Source organism: Anomalospiza imberbis, chromosome 7 (genome assembly GCF_031753505.1).
Source record: "Anomalospiza imberbis isolate Cuckoo-Finch-1a 21T00152 chromosome 7, ASM3175350v1, whole genome shotgun sequence".
NCBI classification, from domain to species: domain Eukaryota; kingdom Metazoa; phylum Chordata; class Aves; order Passeriformes; family Viduidae; genus Anomalospiza; species Anomalospiza imberbis.
Window position 1 is genome coordinate 36711085 of NC_089687.1, and position 19600 is coordinate 36730684.

Sequence of the window (19600 nt, forward strand, 5' to 3'; positions counted from 1 at the left end):
CAGCACAAAATTACTGGACAAATAACTCCTGTTTCTCAAGGGATTTGCCCAGAAAGGATATCTCCAGTCATTCCCTTCCCTTTATTATCAGTGCTAAAATCCTGCAGGATTGAAGGCAGAGGACGCATTATTTTATATCTTATGTGATGATATTGCCTATTTTCTACTGTGTCACTGCAAGGCCAAGCTTTCCTATTTCTCCAGTGTTGTTCCTCGTGTTTTTGTGCAGTTGCCTTCCAGCATCCAGTCACACCATTTCCTGGGGTAATTGTGAAGGTATGTGGATCCATAAATCCCATGTGGAGCTGGGAGTGGCTAAAAAGCCACAAATTTGACTCAAGGTTAAACATCCCAAGTCTGACTTTTCAGTGCTGGGCCCCAGAAAAGAGACTATGAAGAGAAGCAGGCTCCCCACCCCTTCCAGCCCTGGCACTGGGGCTTTGATCTCCTTTTTCCAGTCAGTAAAAGTCACAATCCAGAATCACTTAGAATTAAAGGCCAGGTGAGACATGAGAGATACTCCTACACTGACTTCTGCTCCCTGGCAGCCTAAAAATCCTCTCATCCTACAGGAGGGTGTGCATACAAACCCTTGATTTCTTATACCTCCAGATTTTAATCCACCCAGAGTGATTTGCACTCAGAGTACAGCATATGATCATTTCCATCAAATACCAAGGGTTGTTGGAAGGTGCAAACAGGGAGCTTAGCAAGACAAATATTTAGAAACTTTATCAGATCAGACCTCTGCACTGAGAAAATCATCAGGGATAAGCACAGCCCAACTCGGAAGCTTTCTTGTGGTGTCATGGTAGGGATGTCTCAGTGTGCAGCTGAGGGAATGGGGAATGAAATTGGGAGAAATGTAAATCAGTTACATCTTCTTAATTGCAGAAATTAGTCAAGACAGGCACTTCTGGTCATGTCTGATTTTAAGAAGTGTCTGAGATACCACAGTCACAGGCAGACAGTTTGTCTATAGCTCAAAATACTTATAAAAAACTCTAGAATTATGCTTTGGTTCCTCATAATGGTAAAAAAAAAATGGCAAGAGAACAGATCTATTTTTCATGTTGATTAAAACAAGAAGTGGGATGATCACACAACCAAAGGTATTCAGCTCGGTGGAAATCATGTTTAAATTTCTAGCAACCCTGCCAAATATTTTAGCAATTTGATAATATAATTGAGCCATTATAAGAAGAAAGATTTCTGGGCTCACATGGTTCACAAACTGGGTTGATTTATTTGTTTTTGTTGAATTAGGCCTAAGGTAATTGAAAAATAACAGCAGCTGTTACAAAGGTCAAATTCCCCAATACTCAAAAAATATTCAACAACCTCTGTCTTTATTTTATTGCTTTGTAGAGGTGGTCAATTAATCAGTAACGTGATTTAAATACAGTCCTAAAAAGCATCTTGTGACTTTCTTCCTCCAGGAAGACATAGAAATACCCATCCCAAAGTATTTCATTAAAGAAAACCTGGGAGTCCTGCAGGAGAGGGAGAAATACCTGCATGAGATTTTGCTGAATGCTGGTTTGCTAGAACAGGTAAATGTACCCCATACCTACATATCGTGTTTGATTTGTTTAGTTCACAGCCACATGTGTCTGAACACAAGACACTGAAGTGAGAAGTGTTTTTACAGCAGTGAGGAAGTAAAAGTGTGTTTACAGATAAGGCACAAGCAGAAAGAAACCTTAGATTTCCCTGTCAAACAATATCCAGTCACATCTCAAGGCTTGGTAAGACTGAAATGATTCTACTCTGCTTTCTGTGTGTGAGTGTCAGAGAGAGCAGCACTTTGGCCAAGTCAGCGCTTTATTGGTCTAACTAACCCTCATCATGTAATTAGTCCTCCTGATGCCTTGAGAAGGCTGACCTAGAACAGAGACTAGGTGGAGTTAAATATGAATAAAATGAATAAAGTAGGGATTTATTAGAAGGCCTCAGTGGATATACCTTGGGCAGGACAAGAGCCCAGCCAGGCCCACACCCAAGATGAACCAAAATGGTCACAAAATGGACAACTGGTCATGGGGTCTCACTTTCGTAAGTTCTGGGCCATTTGCATATTGGAGTTCATTGTCCCATTCCAGCTTTAGCCCATGCAGTCCCATCCTTCTTGTTTTTCTCTCTTCAGTCCAAGTTGTTTGTGCTCTTGGGCCTGAGGTTTAGATCATTTGTCCTTGGTCCCCAGCCAGAGAAGGAATTGTTTTGTCTCCCTACTCTGTGCAGAGAGCTCACCATCCCCTAATATGAAGCTCGGAAGTGCACACTAAAGCAGCACAGAATCTGAAAAATAGAAAAGCTAAAAGCTGAGACATCACTACTGAAACCAAGCTGTCCTGGCCCAGGATTCCTCATTGGAGCAGGCAGAACTCAGAGCTCAGGTCAGCACAACTGTTGGCATTCACTTGTTTATAACCTCTGAAAAATGCCGTGCAGCTACAGAGCTGCAGCTGCTGGGAGGAGCAGAAAACTGAGTTTCGGCAGAGCAAAAGTCATTACAGACAAGTACACGAGTGCTGCAGCGAAGGCTGCTCTGGATTTGATATACTTTTGACCTTTTGGGAGTGGCATGTTGACCCCTGAAGTAAACAAATGTGCCTACATGCCTGGATAACTTGGATTCATGGATGTTGTAGCCATAAGAGACAGTGCTGATGGCCCACTTAGTCACACTGCTGCCCTGAATTCTGCAGCAGTGATTGTGCCTGTAGATCCCACAAAATACCAGAGGGAAAGTCCCCAGGTATGGCAACAGCCCCAGGCAGTCTGCAGAGACAGAGCACAGGCTTCCCTGCTGGAGGCTTTGCTGGGCAGCTGCAGAGCTCCCCGGTTTGAGTTCTCTGCTCTTCTGCTCACTTGACCTTGCTCTGGGGAGATCCTGTTTCAGCACAGTTTATCCTGGAGTCTTTTTGTTTCCCCGAGTTCTGCTCTTGCCCCTTTCCAGCGTGGCATCTGTTAGGGATGAGGTTGTCTAGTGAGCAGCCAGCTCAGCCAGAGCACCAGGTTCTGGCAGGGTCCAGCTGTCCTTTGCCAGGCTGCTACAAGGAGCCAGGGCATTCAATAAACAGCAATAAAATCACCTCACCCAGTGTAAATCCAGTGTCCTGTGCTGCACTTCCAGCTCATTCACCACTGGGATTGCTGCAGGGCTGTCAGCACTTCTGCACCTCGTCCTCTCAGGAAATCCTGGCTGCTGTGTAACCAGCTGGAGCTCTCCAGTGTCCGTGGCACTGCTGTTAGGAGCACTCCAACATAAATCAAAACCAGTGGAGCTCATCTCAGGAATCTGCGCTGCACATGGTTTATGTGATTCTGTTCAGGAAATCCATTCTGTGTAACTGTGTCCTAGAAAGCCCTGCTGAAAGTAAGTGCCACATAACATAAATATAATAATTAAATATGAGCTGCCTCCAGCTGGGAGATGAACATCAAGAAAGAACACTAATTCAGCTTTTCCATAGGTTCTCAGGAGTGGGGAGTCCCTTCTGTTCTGATCCATTTTTCCCTTCTGACTCAGAACAGCCCCTCCTTCCATTTTCATCGAAGGAACTGTGATCCCAGCAGCACCTCCAGAGCCCCTCCCTTCAGAAAAGGAAAGCAAAACATTCCACAGCCTAAGAAATTCTCCTTTTAGAAGGACAAAGCCCCATGGTTGTGTCTTTCTGCTCAAACGGCTCAAGTTCAGCAGGGCTGCATGAGCCACTGTGGCTTCCCGGCAAAGCAGGTTTTCCACATCACACATCAACAGGAGTGTCTGCTCTTTTGTTTCCTAAGATACCATTTTCCAACTGAGGCAGGCAATTTACAAAACATAACTTTCCTTTGTTGATTCCTTTTTTTGGCTGTGCTGTTGAAGGAACCTGTCACGGCCATGACACTTGAGGAAGCCATTAAAGTGATCCAGGTGGCAGAACGGGCTCGCCAGGGCCGCGCTCGAGCAGCATTCATGAAGAGAATTTACCTTGAAGAGAAAAGACAAAGTAAAAAAGAGGAGCAAGAGACAGGTAAAAGTCCAGATGATGCTGCCACTTGCATTCAAAAGGTGAGTTTCTTGTGTAGCAACAATTCTGGCAAAGCCAAATGACAATGTTTTGGTCAGGAGAGCAGCTGTGGACAGAAACACAGCTCACACAGTGGGAAAGTTTCTGAAATTTATCCTTTTTAGGGTATCCAGCAAGGTGAAATACATCATTTAAACCACTTTAAAAAATGAGACAGGACCCTAGATGTAAGATCAATGGAACCAGTCCTGCACTGGCAATGCAGGATGACTTTGTAACTTACACGTTGTTTTTCCATTCTGATTTTTATGACCTCAGTTGCTCTTTCTGGCCTCCTCTTGGAATTCAGTGCATCTCTGAATTCATGCCTTTTTCTGTGATCTCCAGGGGAAGAGTTCATTCCATATCTAGAAAAAAGGACAGAGGGAGGTCAGTGCTAAATTCCACAAAGAGTTCTTGCACATGAATAATTCAGACAATTCAGCCTGATGATGCAGTAGCTCAGCCTAAATCTTACATCTGAACTTCATGAAGCAGTGACAGTTTTTAGAAGGCTCCCAGAGCAGCAAGAAGGGATAACAAACCTCAGAATTAGTTAAAAAAAAAAGAAAAAAGAATAGCAGATGGCAACCTGTTAAAAAGCAATAGTTTCAACTGTATATTGTGCCTTTCCTTCCTCTATTTGTTTTTTCCTGTGTCTGCCCCAGAAAAGGAAGCTGTACCAAGGCCCATTTATCTCATCAGAGTTTTGTTTACAATCCAGGTCTGGCGTGGGCACAGGCAGCGCAAGAAAACAGAGAAGCTGAGAGAGGAGGAAATGATATTTCTGGGCATGGTAAGTGGGGCTGTGCCTCCAGAACAGAAAATATCACACTCTGTTTGTTCTTCAGGCTTTTATAATCCAGCCCAAGAGGAGAAATTAATTTCTACAATTCCTCCTATTTTAAAAGGAGTCTCCAAGGAATACAGAACTCAACTGAAATGATAAATGGCACAGGAGTAGCACAATTTGTCTTCTGCTGAATGGGTTTGTGCTGTCCATACGTTCTCCAATGTGTGTGGCAGATGTGGAAACTGCCTGTGGAATATTTGCCCTGGGTTCCAGGGAACTTGACCCAGGCATGATCAGCAAGGAAATTTTATTAATCAGCTTTTCAGTCATGATTTCAAGGTGAGCTGCCTTATGTCTGGAGTAGAATTCATGAAGGCTGGAAAAGCCCTCTAAAATCATCAAGTCCAAGCATTAACCCAGCACTGCCAAGCCCACCCCTAACCCATGTCCCCAGGTGTCACATCCACACATTTTTTGAGTACTTCCAGGGATGGTGACTCTACCTCTTAACGGGGCAGCCTGTTCCAATGTTTGACAGCCCTTACTGTGGGCTAAAATACTTCTTTTTTTCCTAATAATTAAATTAAAGAAGCAAAATCCTCTTCTCCCACCCCTTTGCAAACCACTGCCTGTGTATGTAAAGAGCAGGGAAGAGAAACCTAAGAACTGGCATGTTAATCCATCCATATTTCTCTAAGTCCATGTAAAAATAATCAAAATCTTCCTCACATCACACTGCAGGGGCAGAGGGAAGTGAGCAGCTGCCCATGGTCAGTTAAATTGCACAGGGGTGAAAGAAATAATTAAAGCACCCTTTCCACAAGGAATCTGTTCCTCTCACCTCCTTCCTTGCAAAAAACACACAAAAAAATATAATAAATTCTTTACTGTTGACCTTTTTTTTGTCCCCCTCCAAGTTTTTGGAGGCCCTAACAGGTGTCAAGCCTCACACAAATCCAGCTGCAGTAGCATTGCTGGATTAAGTTTTTTTTTTTTTTTTTGATTTAGAAATGGGGTAACTGAGAAGTGTTTTTAAAACTTTTATTTTATTTTTAGTTTTATGTGAAGGGTGAAATAATGCAGATGTTATAATTTATTTTATAATTATTAGAAGCTAATTATTTCTTAATTATAATCCATTATAAGTGTATTCTTCTATCAAATTAAAAAAAAAATCTACAAATCCATTTTTCACATAGCACAGCCCTTGTACCAAGCTCTAGTAAAGTTCTAGTAAAGCAGCAGCACATCACAGAAGCATTCAGCACTGCTCTGCATTTGTTAAGTTTATTTATGCTTCCATGTTCTACAGTTCTTAAGTGATTAATTTATAAATTAATAATTTAATTTTGATTTAAAATATGCTCTCTGCTTTTCCCAGGCAGTCTGGGGGATTTTCTTGCCCAGCAGTGGAATTGCTCTTAGCTGCTTTATAGGGTTCTGAAAACTGATTGTGCCTAGAGATCACATCTCACATCAGTTAAAAATAACATTATTACCTTGCCTTCAGGAAGAAAAATGTACATTTACCTAAGCTTTGCCATGTTAAATACAGGTAACACCTTAGGGATTACTGCCTTTAGGATCTGCTGGTCTCTAACAGCTAAACAGAACCTTGGGTGCCAATTCTGCCTCTGTTTAAGACAAAATTCCCAGACCTTTTAACTAGTGCAGACCTAAATACTTGGGATGTACTGAAGATGAGTTAGAAATGGCACCTTTTGCAGAACAAGGGATTGTTTCCTGTCAAATCCCATGACGTTTCTGTTGAGCCCTTAGGAAGGAAATCTAAATCTGGCATCAGTTATCTGAGGGTTCACAGCCAAGCCCTCATTTCATGCTGGGCAGTGTGGGAGGAACTGGAAACTAGGATGGGAACAGCCTGGTTTATGGGGAGCATAATGTAATCTATATCATCAGAGGGATGAAGGGAATTTAAACCAAACACATCGAGTGCATTCAGTTCCTGACCTCCATTTAAAAGCAAGAGAATTGATGTTTGCTCCTCTGCACTCTGACTTATTGCTCTTCATCAAGTTTATAATCAAAGCATGTGGGGGGAAAGAATTGATAACTCTAAATTTTAAAAAAATCTGTTCTTCTTTCCAGAGTTTTTATATTCCCTTTTCCTTTCCATGCTGCATTCCCTTCCCTGGTCTCCAAAGAAAGCAGACATTGGCTCCCACTGATAGATAGGCAGGGAGCTCCAAAGGTCAAGTCCCTTTGATGTATGATCACGTCAGCCCTCTAAAAAATGACCACAGATCTTCATGTGTAAATATGTTGAATTTGCTTTTCTAATGCTGCACGACTTAGATAAATTAGAAGACCCAACCATCCATTACTCCAAGTCCATCCCAAAGGAGACTTGACTTTTGTTGCAATAAATATAAATTCTCTTATAATTAGGGCTTTTTTTAAAAAAATGTCTGTGTTACTTTCAGACAAAGACTGCTTTGCACAAAGAGTTGATCCATCTGAAGTTCTGTGTAAAAGATTTCTGGGAAAACTCAATTGTGTTGGCCTAAAATATAGGAAAATAAGTGTCAAACCCAAGAATTGTCCAGTCTTTTGCTTAACTCAGTGTTATTTTCTTTACCCTCAACTTGCTTCACAAAAAATTTATGTATCTTTTCTGGAATTCGATTCTATTTCATCTTTAGCTTGATGATGGAGAACAAGCCTATGGTAGAGAGATTTTTCTTGGCTCAAAAGTAAAGCCTCATTATTATTATTATTATTTATTAAAGCCTAATTGCAGAAACAGCATGATCCCCTCAGCACACGTTCTCCAAAGCCCTGATAAATCACACTTTGCAGTCCCAGTTTAATTTGTGAAGAGAAGCAAGCCTCCTAAGAGCACATATATCTTGATAACTGTATCCTGAGCTGCTTCCTGATCTTCCTCACATTCCTGCCACAGGGCTGTTTACTGCCAGCTCCAGCACGACCACCAGAACCACTGCTCCAGGCACGAGGTTGTGTTTAAACCACACTGAGGTGGCAAGAAAACACATTGAGCTGTCAGAAAACACAGACATGCTGTCTGAGCAAACCTGCCTTTCCTTGCTCTGTTTTATCATCCCAACTCAATTTATCTCACCAGGTTTTTAAACTGCTCTGTTCTTCTGGCATGTATAGATTCCCTGTCACTAAAAACCCTGTTCAGAGGTTCTGATTGTTGAATTTTGCTGCAGAGCTCAGTGCAGCTGGCTGTGTGACCTGGCTTTTGGCAGCTGCTGTGTCTCAGGGTAGTGCAGAACTGCCCGAGCCTGGTCCTGGATCCCCCCTCAGCACTCTCCTGCAGGAAGTTATACTTTTAATCTCAGAGCACAGGCTTCTGGAAAGAGTAAAGGCTGGGTTTAACCTAAAACATTAGGATAAACAGTTTGCCATCAGACTGGTTTATTAGAGGGTAGGAGGGTGTTGGGGGCTGGAGGAACAGTTGGCTTAAAGCAATTAAGTGGGAAGAATGCAAAGCCAGCATATGCCCAGATGGCCAAGGGCACCTGGGCTAATGTGGCCAGCAGGAGCAGGGAGTGGATGCCTCCCCTGTGGTGGGCACTGGTGAGGCTGCATCAAGTGCTGTGTCCAGTTCTACCTTCTTCTTCTCCAAATATTCTGGAAGTCAGACCAAAAAATTCCAGTCAACGCTTTGGTAAGTCCTCTGTTGTATCTAGAGGAGTTTAGTTTGCCATGTGCCTTATTTTGTCAGGATGTTCCAACATTGGCAAGTAAAAGTTGTTATTGGACCTCCTGAGAATTTTGTTGTTTCTGCACTACCCACAGTAAATTAAACTACCTTCCCTAAACCTGCTAAGCAGGAATTAGAGGAATCCAGGAAAAAGCAATACAGAAAGACAAGTCCCTCTCTCCACCTGCTCCGATACATTTTCCCCCAAGCCTCTTCTCCACAGGCTGGGCTGACTCAGAACAGCCCCTCCTTCCATTTTCACCAGAAGAACTGCAACCCCAGCAGCACATCCAGAAAGCCATCCCTTCAGAAAAGTAAACATTCCAAAGCTTAAGGAATTCTCATTTTAGTGGGACAAAGCCTCATGGTTCTTTCTGTCTTTTTTCTCAAATGGATACAGTTCAGCAGGATGCATGAGCCATGTGGAGCCACTGTGGTTCCCACTGCAGCATCAGGTTTTCCTCACCACCGTAGATCCAGCTTCTCCTCAAGGTCCTCTGAAAAACACATCTCCCAGAATATCAGACTTCTAAGACATTGCAGGATAAGGCAAACCCCAGTTTAGGGTCTCACAGCTGTGAATTTACACTTACACAGCTCTATCCTGAAATTACAGCCCTTCCCAAAGAGTTAGTGGTGCAACACCTGCTGCTCTGTGATTCTCTTACATGGTATTTCCAACATCCTTCCTTCCTCCATATCCAAGGCCTGTCTGGATGGGGCTTGGAGCACACTGGGCTAGTGGAAGGTGTCCCTACCCTGGCAGCGGATGAAACAGGATGAGCTTTATGATCCCTTTCAACCCAAACCATTCCATGATCCTTTTCACATGAAAGGATCTGTGTGGTGTTAAATAAAATGCTGTTCTCTCCTTCTTACCTCTTTTAAACATACCCAAATTTAGGCATGTTGTCTTGGCTGACGCTTTATTTATATCTGAGAAAACAGCCTGCCAAACATTCCTCCTTCTCTGAATTCCTGATAAATATAATTCATTTCATCCAGTCAGAAAAAAAAAAAAATCAGCATTTCCCAGAATAGCTTTCTGTGTAAACATTATAGACTATGGCTAAATAAATATTACACTGGATTTAACAAACTACAAACTCCATCAAGTGAAATTTAAAATATTTCATCAGCTCTTGAGAGTGGGCAGCTACAGCAGTGGTGCAGATCAGGCCTGGTTTTGTCACGTTTAAAATGACTTTTGCTTGCCTGGGTGTTAGCACAAAGTCCTCTGTTATTTCACATCTCAGCAGCGATAACTAATCTGTCCTGTTTTCAATAGAATTTTAAGCCTGCTCATTTTTGAAACAGAAAGACTGTGGGAAGAAAGAATGCTAAATAATTTGGCTTTCATTGGCTGTAGTCATACTAACAATGAAATCACTGCCTTTCAGAGCCCAAAAGATGCTTGCCATGTTTAGTCAAGTTTAACAGCATGCCCAGGTATAATATCAGAAATAAACAGAACCAAAATTATGTAAACTCATCTGGCTCTGCATGTAAACCTTTTGTCCACTTCAAATTTTCTTTATCTTCCTAAAAGGTGTTACATGTAAATATATTTCTAAATATGTATGATAGGAATCTCTAAACCAACCATTTTCAGTATTTTTTTAGCAAGGCCTCCTACTACAAATGCTTTGTTTGAATGCATATGACAATTACTTTAATTGGCAAAGCCATTGGAGTGAGTCAGAGAGTAGGGAAGCTTTAATGAATGCAATATATTTTGCTTACTTGTTCCCTTTTTTTTGTGCCTAATTTAGGAATTCAGCCATATAATTGATGTGGCTATCACCATTTGTGTACCGTGGAACGTCTATTAATGCAATTTTCATTTGGGGGGTTGGAACTGGATGGGCTTTAAGGTGCTTCCAACTCAAACCATTCCATGATTTTATGATTCACAAGATAAGAGACCTCTTTAAATATCTATTCTTCCCTCAGCCAGACAAATTGTATTGAGGAAATAAAGCAAGGACATAGCTCAATCCAATAGCAAACTTTTAATTGCAGTTTGGATCACAGTTCAAAATTCAGCAGAATCATATCACGGAATCACAGAATGATTTGGGCTGGAAGAGACCTTAAAGATTATCTCATTCCACCCCTTGCCGTGGGCAGGGGCACCTTCCACCTGAAAAATAATAGTTGTAAGTAAAGAACAAGACCTCAGCTGCTCTGATAGTAAATTATTTTAGTCTACATGCCTGTGAAATCCAAATGTATAAAAAAAAGAATTTCACTTTCACTATTGGTTAAAATAAGTAACTATTACAACTACTTATTTTAAAAATATTTGGAAATAAAGCTTCTCCCCCAGAGAAGCAAACTGTAAATGTACTGGAAAAAAATGCTAACAATTGGTCCATCTTTTGAAAGCTTACCATTAGGGGCAATACTGGCTGTGGCAGAACATTTCCTGAAGCCCCATAAAACCACAGAGCATGTGCTTCAGCTCTGCTGTTCCAGGCCTACGACAAGAAGCTGTCCTAAATTAAGTACCCAGTAATAAAAGCTGCAGTAAATCTACCTCTCAGGCATAATAGGGACGTTGGCCTTCCGACGTGGAGTGAAATGAAATGTACGTATTTCACTGCCACCGAGCCTCTTGCCCTCCTAATGGAACAATTGAGGAGCACTTAGTTCCACAGCAGGGCCTCCTCCTCCTCCTCCTCCTCCTCTGTGAGGAAGAGCAGCCCCAAGCATGCTCAGCCAGCCTGCACACCTCCAAGTGCTTTATAATGAACAGTAAAGGCTCTGCTGTGGAGCTGACTCAGCACAGGCAGGGCTTTCCAGCCAGGAAAGGGACCTGAGCAAGCAAAGCCCCGAGGTGGGAAGGGAAGACAGACACAGTTCTGTGGAGCCACCGAGTGCTTTGGTTCAAATGGGCCTTAAAGCCCATCCAGTGCCACCCCTGCCATGGGCAGGGACACCTCCCACTAGCCCAGGTGGCTCCAAGCCCTGTCCAGCCTGGCCTTCCAGGATGCAGGGGCACCCACAGCTTCTCTGGGCACCCTGTGCCAGGGCCTCCCCACCCTGACAGGGAGAAATTCCTTCCCAATATCCCATCTAAACCCACTCTCTGTCACTTTGAGCACGTTCCCCCTTGTCCTGTCACTCCAGGCCCTCTCCAGGTTCCTTGTAACCCCTTCGGATACTGGAAGGGGCTCTGAGGTTTCCACACAACCTTCTCTTTTCCAGGCTGAACATCCTTAACTCCCTCACCCTGTCTCCAAATGGAAGGTTCTCCAGTCCCCTTATCACCCACATGGTCCTTCATCCCACTGACTCACCTGGGAACTGTAGGAAATATCTTCTCCCTTCTACTGGTGCATCATCCCCTTCCTTAACGAGCACAGAGCAGAGCAGAAGAATCTTAGCAGCACACTCATGACTGATGAGTTGGAATAAAATTCTCTTTTAGACAAATGTCCATTTTGCCTTATTAATTTAAACAAGGATTTTAAAGACAAAGCCCATCAAACATTAGATAAGCCTTTTAAGTTAATGGACCATGTAGTCCTATTTTCCCACAAACTCAGGAATCTTCATAATATGTCCTATTTTTACAGCAACATCAATTATTAATATGTATACTTTTGCTGACAGAGGACCACACTAAAAATGTGAGTTTCGTTATCCAGTTCTGGGTCATTAACTGTGAAAAGCTTGTAAATATAATGGTTTATTCACATGGGAAGCCTTCATTAAGATGCATTATTCTACAACTGATGTGGCAGCATTGCATTATCAAGTTCACTGTCTCCATCTAATATTTGTAATTTGTTTCTAAATGAGTTGCTGTTTGTAGGGCAAGTTAACAAATTTGAATTTCACATGGTCAGAGAAATTTCTTAAAGATGGGAAAATGCTTCTTCCCCCAAGGAAAAGCTATTTATTAGCATCTTCCTGGAGAATGCCTCCCTTTGATTCAGAAGCAGGAACATTAGAGGTGCTGAGAGAAGGGATGTTAGAAATAAATTGGCTTTTGTCTTCCTTCCATGCACATTAGAGGGCTGTGGAAGCACACTCAGGATGACTTCAGAGCTTCTCAAGAGCCATGTGGAAACATGGAAAGCTCTTCCAAGATGCTGCAAGGCACAGGTCACAGGCTGGCCAGCAGGGATTCCAGCATTCCTGCTGGAGCTGTTGGAATTCATCCTCCCTCTTGACACTCTCCAGCCATTTCACTTCCTATTCCCTCTTGCATCTTCAGGTGACCAAAACTTTTTCAGACCTGTTTTCTTCTGAGTTCTGCTCACTGGTAAGAGAACAGAACCTCCAGCAGGGCTGTTGGAGAGATTCTGTCTCCTTTTGAAGGCCCAAGAGCACCTGAAGATGAACACAAGGCCCCAGGTTGTGCAGTTGGCTCCTCATTCCTGAGACAGGGTTAGGAATGTGTTAAGCTCTGAAGCTGGTGAGGTTTAGGGTGACACATACTTCTGTGATTAAGTCAAGAACACTGTGGACAAAATAAAACAAGTTTAACAGAGCAGCTTTCTTCAGCTGCAAAGCTGGAAGGTATCACCTATGCTATTCATAGCTTATTTTCTTTTTTTCAAGGGTTTTAATAGTCTAAAACATTTTATACCATCATTTACTCAACAGAAGAAAAGCATTTTCTATGAAAATTCTTGACAAATGGTAGAGAACTGACAGCTTCATCCTCTGGACATCTTGTTACATCTCTTCAGCAGCTCCCGCTGCCCCCATGTCTATATTTAGGTTATGTTGCTAAATTCCCTTCCACACTTAGTTTTGTCTATTTCCTCTTCTTATTCCCCCCCTACTTTATCAAAGAATTCATTTCCTTGAGCATCCACATGCTTGGATCAGTTCTTATAGTCCAAGGAAGCTGTTTTTAGGATAGTCTCCATTTCACGTAGCTCACATACACATATATTCTTCTGATGTCTCCTCATCCTTGTTTTCCTCAAGTCCATTCATTTTTTGTTTACGTGACTGCATTGATTTCAAAGTGACAGAACAGAAAGCCAAGCCAGCTGTACATTCACCTGTGCTGTTTTATTTAAAAATCAAATGCCCATGGCATGCTGTCCTCACTGCCAGTCAGTGCTTTCCTCCTCGTTCTCCTTTCCCAGAGCAGGAGCCAGCCTTACGTTCCTGACACGTGCTGGCCTCCTGCTCTTCCCTCATGGACAGGGCACACCGAGTTCTTCAGGCCTCATTTCTCACAGCCAGCTGTGCTCTTCATGGCCTGCTCCCATCACCGCTGGAGCGTGTTGCTGCCAAACAAGAAATCAGGAGGATTGGAAGAAAAGAGGAGAATACAGCCTTATCAACTTGCCCTGTTCTCTTTCATGCCTTTCTTTAGGGAAATACTGAAGGTGAATGGCTGGGGAGTCTTGTTCTAGAAGTAATTCTTATTTCTTCTGTTTTCTTGTAGTAAAACAGACTGCGGAAATAAATAAAATAAAATAAAATAAAATAAAATAAAATAAAATAAAATAAAATAAAATAAAATAAAATAAAATAAAATAAAATAAAATAAAATTTCTCATAAGCTGTCCTGCAGGTTTATGTCTGTACTTCAGCCTTGGTGCTGAGTACAGCTGATAAACTCCTGTTAGCAGATGCATTGATAACTGAATGGTGCTCAGACAGGGAGCTGCACAAATATTTACCCAGGGCTTGGCTGGGTTTTGCCAAGCAGAACATATCCCATGGCCTTGTTGTTATCAGCATCTGAGCCAGCTGGTTCAGAGCTACCTGGGCTGTGTCCACAGCAGCTTCATGACTCTGGGCTCAAGTGTAGATATGGGCTGTAGCAATTTGCTTTTTGAGATAAGAATTTCCTACTGCTGATCTCACATTGGCACCTCGTGTTTGCCACTTCGGGGAGGCTGAATGAATTCACAGTGGGACAAGCTGGTTGTGCAAGGCTCCCTTAAGATGCAGTGGAGAGCGGCTCAGAGGATCTGCAAAGGTTCTGGGATGGAAGAGAGGAGCTCTGCTGCCTGTGCTGCTGCTCCCCACATTGGTCTGGTCCCACTGGCCACCACTTCCCTTGCTGTGGCACTGGCCCTCAGCTGCTCCTTGGCTGGCTGATCTGCCTTGTTATAGAGGGAAATGAGTAACTTGAGGAGGTGGGAGGAGAGGAAAAGACAAAAGGGATTATTTTCCACTTTTTAGGGAGCTAACTGGTTCACTGCAGGGTCAGGTGAGTGCCAGAGCCTGAGCAGGAGAAGGGAGGGATCACGCACCCAGCAGTTCAGGTGGTGCAGGAGCTGACCCTTCCCTGCTCACCTGGTGGCATTTCACCTTTAAATGTTCAGGCTGTGCTGGAGAGGAGCCTGTCTATATCAGCCACAGATGAGCCTCCCTAAAGCTGCAGGCATCCTCATGCCCATCTGCTGGGAATTTCTCAGGAGTTCCCTGAGGATTGCTGTAGGGAGACCAATAGGGAGTTAGTTTTGGATCTCAATTTGGAAAATAGGCCTTGTGGGAGCTCCTCTGGTTTCCAAAGGAGCCCCTGAGAGAGCAGCATCACATCTGGCTGTCCTGGGCTTTGTTTAACATCAGCGAGGCAGAAAGTGGTGAAATACAAATAAACGCTGTCAATAGTAGCTGTATTATACTCATAAATAGGTGCTGGGGAAGATTGGAAACACTTGACTTCCCTGAAAACTGGGAACTGAGCAAAGGTAACATCTCAGGGTAAAAGGCAGCACTTGGGGTCACATATTCAGGGAGGGTACATGTGCAGCCACCTTTCAGAAGCACACTGCTGTTCTTATTTCCTCCTGAATATTTTCTCCCTGGTGGCCTTGACCCATTCCTGGAGCACAGTGCGAGTCACACATCCCAGATGCAGTAAATTGCTTTCCTGAATGGGGCCTGTGTGCTTGCTTTGGACACTGTGGGATCCCTCTGGGTGCTCGCTGAAACCAAAGTTGCTTGGCACTTATTAGTGATTTTTGGAACCTGGTGGAAGCATGGAAAAACAGGGAATAACAGATCTTAAATATGAGCTGGCCAAAGCTTTGACAGAGCTTTTTGTCTTCGCGGGAGGCCTCAGGATTTGGGACTGGGAGCACACCAGAAAATACATCACCAAAGCAAGAAGAATGCATTACTGAACCAGTCTGAGATGTGCCAGATAAGGACAATTTCTAAATGCTCTGAAGTTGAAAGGCCAGAGCAGAATGATACTGGGGTTTTTTTTCATGCAAACCAAGCTTTTGTTCATGTATGCTGCCACCTATGTCAGTCACTAACTTTGAAAAGAAATAAAATATACTACATAACCAGATTGTCATATTTTCTCCTCTTTTCCCTTCTTAAATTTGCCATAGGACAATATGATTTATAATTTCCAAGTACACAAAAAAACCAATTTGTTCCAGAATTAAGAAAACCTAAAACCACAAAGCCAGTTCACAAGTCAATTTTTAAAATAGATTTTTTTCTACCCTTAAAAGGTAGCAATAGCTCATAAAACACTGGGAACATCTTAATTTTCTCAATGATTGCAAGCTGAAAAGTGCAAAGTTTCAGCCCACCCACACAGATGGGTTTTTTCATGCTTCTGTATTTGAATACCAGAAAGACTTTCATTTTTCTTCCTCACACTACATGTGTAAAATCAATCACAGAGCAGAAATTATTGTAAGACTTGGAACTGGCTGAGAAGCCCTTCTTTCCAAGGTTATCAAATCATGGGAAACTTGGGGAGCTGTGATTTTTGTTGTAGTGTTTCAGGGGGGTTGTTTATTCCTTTTTTGTTGTTGTTGTTCCTCAAGGGAAGTTGATTTCCTAAAGGAGTCTGACCAGCTGCAACAAAATACCAGGAAACCACTGACCAAGCAGTGTGCATATAAAAATTACAGTGCACAAATTTAAAACAATACTGGCTAATTAAAAAGCACCAATAGGAAGTCCAGACATTTGAAAATTCAATTAAAAAATTCTCTGGCACCCTTCTGACATGGATAAAGCTGGCATTTGCAGAACAGCAGCTTTCTCACCTGTCTCATTTTGATCCAAGATCCCACGCTGCAAAGGTTGTTTTTGTACATTGCAATGTTGTTAATTAATGCTGAAATACCAACAATAGACCATTGTGTGCATCCAGGCACTCTTTATGAGCACAGGGTTGTTTTTTTTGGGGTTTTTTTTTTTTTCTTTTATTTTCCTGGCTTCCTGCAAGTAAATTAAGGCTTAAGCTCAGATTCACTGTCAACCTGGTATTCCAGTAAATATTAAGTTTCTTTTCATTCATACCTTTTATTTTCTCCTCTCGTTTTCAGAGTCTGCCTCCTGAGTTGGAGGCAATGAGCAGTTTGCAGAAAGAAAACGTCCTGCAAGGTGAAGTCCAGGAAAGAGAAGATTTCTCCTTCAGGCACGAGCTGAGGAGAACAGAGGGGCCCCACATCAAGGAAACCCTCCAGGACCAGCTCACCCAGTGCTTCCTCGAGTGCAGGTGAGCAGAAACCCTTACCCCTTAATCAGTCCATTTGCCCCAGAGAGCCTGATTTTGAGTTCCTTCAAACTGCAAAATCCATCTTTAAGGCAGTGGTGCCAGTCCCAGATGAGGAGCTAGTTCTGCACCAGCTGCAAAGCCCAAGTCCTGAGCTGGAGGATTCCTGACTGGGGAGACCAGAGCTCCTGGCAGTGCTCAGAGGTGCTCCTTCTGTCACTGGCTGTGGTACAGGGACACGTTCACTGTGCACATTACCTTGGGCTCAGTCTTTGGAATTAAAAGCAGCACACTCTAAACTTCAGGGCCAGTGACTTTTCTCCCTGTGTGAATACATAAGGTTTAAGAGAGGGAACTCACTCTTCCATGAGATGGAAGGACCATTATTTGCCATAGCAAATCACATCACGTCACTGGCACTGCCATCCTGCTGCTGGTATTAGCCATGAATCTGAAGCACTTTTGTTCTCGAGGACTGACCTTCGAGCCACTCCCCCAAATGGAACTTTGCTGATCTCAGTGAAACTTCACGTCTCAGTAGAGTTAAGCACATACTTACACAGTTTTAATCCCTGTGCTGACACCTCTGCTTCTCTCAGGAAGTTTACTTCAGCCAAAGAAGTTTTGAGACTGGCAATTCTGACACTGGAAACTCTTGTCCTAAAGAATATGGGCTGGTTTTATAATTTTATGGGATTTACCCCATCCAGAGGACTAGTGTGTGAAAGTAAATTGGGAAGCAGCAACCAAAACTTCCAGGATTTGGCAGCAAGGTTTCATTTGCTCTGCATAAAGCTGCTCTGCAAACTGGTTTTGTGTCTTGAGCTGCTCAGTGATGTTACAGGGCTCGTATTTGTCTTGTGGACCAGTGTCATGTCCATTAATCATGCAGTGTTTGCTCAGGGTACTGGACTTGCCCTTCAGCATGCAGCTTCCAGTTGGAAACACAAATGCATTCTAATGAAGTCCTGCCCTGTTTGTTCCTTGACTCCTTCAGTCAGGTTTGGGCAGCTGTGCTCAGTGAAGTGTTTGTTAAAAAAGAAAGAATGATCAAAACCAGCACTCTCACAGGTCTGCCACAACCTATTTCTCTTCTTTCTTGCACTTTTGCCTCTTACAGACTCTCAAAACTCCAGTGTATTTTTACTCTCCTTTGGAAAGAGCTGCTGGTTTTACAAACCTCAGTTATTGCAAAGCACTTTCCCATTCCTTAAATCAACCCTCTCCCAGGGCCTGCTCTGCACACTCCTTGAGCTGCCATTTCCTGCCATTCCCCACAGCTCCCGGCATGTTCTGAGCCACAGAAAGATCTTTTCCCCTTTGCTTAATATTCCTCACCTAATAGTCATTCTGTACCATAGGTCAATCATGTCCAATTAACTTGGCTGTGGAGCTGGGGGAGAACCCCCTGAAATACTGCAGGAACCAATGGCAATGTTTCTGTAGCAGATTAGCAGGGAACAGGCAATCTCCCAGAGAACCAGGCTGAGCCATAAACCTCTTTAAAGACATTATGAGTCACTATTAAAAGTTAAATCTGGTCCACAGAGACACTTAACAGCAGAGTCAACCAGCAGCCTAACCCATCCAAAGGATCATTTGAGGAAGCTGAAGCCACGGTTCAGTGGAGGGAGGTGGAGCGGGATGGATGAGAGGACAGTTCATCAAAACTCCTGCTGCCTAATTCAGGGGAGCCCTCAGTCTCATGTACCTGTCTAAGGTGGAATGTAAAGTGCTGAGGTTTCTTTTTGTAGCCCTTACAAGCAGAATGGGACTTCCTTGGTAGGTTTATATCTCAACTGCAGGTGAGACTCAAGGCTAGAGGCACAGCATCAGTAGCCCAGCATATGAATACCTGATTAAACAAGCTACAGGGGTTCCTTAGCTACCCTTTTTCTGGTCTGCCTAGTCAGGTTCAGTAGTCTTGAATCTCATTTAGATTTGAAAATTAACAAAGATAAAAGCAGATGATGGAATATAAGCACTGATCTTGGATAGCTTTATGGATAATCCTGAGCAACCTTAGATGGGACTAAGATACACCCACAGGGTGCTTAGAGTAAGCCTCAAGTCAGGCTTGCTCTGCTGCATTTGAGACAGGGTGAGAGAACAGCTCCCTTCCAACCTTGAACAATAACCCACCCATCCGAAACAATATCATATTTTAACAATTAATCATTTTCTATCAAAATGGTCTGATTAGGCTTAAGACTGCTTTTTGGCTTAAGATGTGCAGTTCTGTGGTCTGCCTGAGAGCAGTGTCATTGCTGGTGGCAGAGGGACAGTGACACACTTGTTGCAGTCAGTGTTTGATCAGAGAAGCCCAGAGTGGTTTGGGCTGGAAGGGACCTTAAAGCTTATCTCATTCCACCCCCTGCCATGGGCACGGACAATTTCTACTAGGCCAGGTTGCTCCAAGTTCCATCATACTCCCTGTTATTCTCTCCTTTCAAATGAACTCTCTGTCATGACCCCTAAAAATCATTAGTGCACGGTTCAGCCAAAACCAGACAGCTCTCATTGATAAAAACGCTTTTGGTATTTAGCAGATGAAATTCTGCCCTGGTGAAGGCAATGGGAGAGCTGCCATCAGCTGCAGCACAGGCTGG

At 43.2% G+C, this 19600-nt stretch overlaps 1 protein-coding gene and 1 long non-coding RNA gene across 2 annotated transcripts in view; one reads left to right on the forward strand and one right to left on the reverse strand.

Annotated features, from left to right (window-relative positions):
- Positions 1 to 19600, forward strand: part of IQCA1 (IQ motif containing with AAA domain 1) — a 100007-nt gene that overhangs the window by 12683 nt on the left and 67724 nt on the right. The window contains exons 3-6 of the mRNA XM_068196662.1: positions 1440 to 1553; positions 3872 to 4057; positions 4780 to 4851; positions 16822 to 16994. Of these exons, the coding sequence (XP_068052763.1) occupies positions 1440 to 1553; positions 3872 to 4057; positions 4780 to 4851; positions 16822 to 16994 (545 nt within the window). The remainder of the gene's footprint in view (positions 1 to 1439; positions 1554 to 3871; positions 4058 to 4779; positions 4852 to 16821; positions 16995 to 19600) is intronic.
- Positions 1970 to 5317, reverse strand: LOC137477488 (uncharacterized). Its single transcript, XR_011001024.1, has 3 exons — positions 4648 to 5317; positions 4300 to 4423; positions 1970 to 3248 (listed from the first exon to the last, which is right to left on the reverse strand). It is a non-coding gene; the product is annotated as an uncharacterized lncRNA (long non-coding RNA).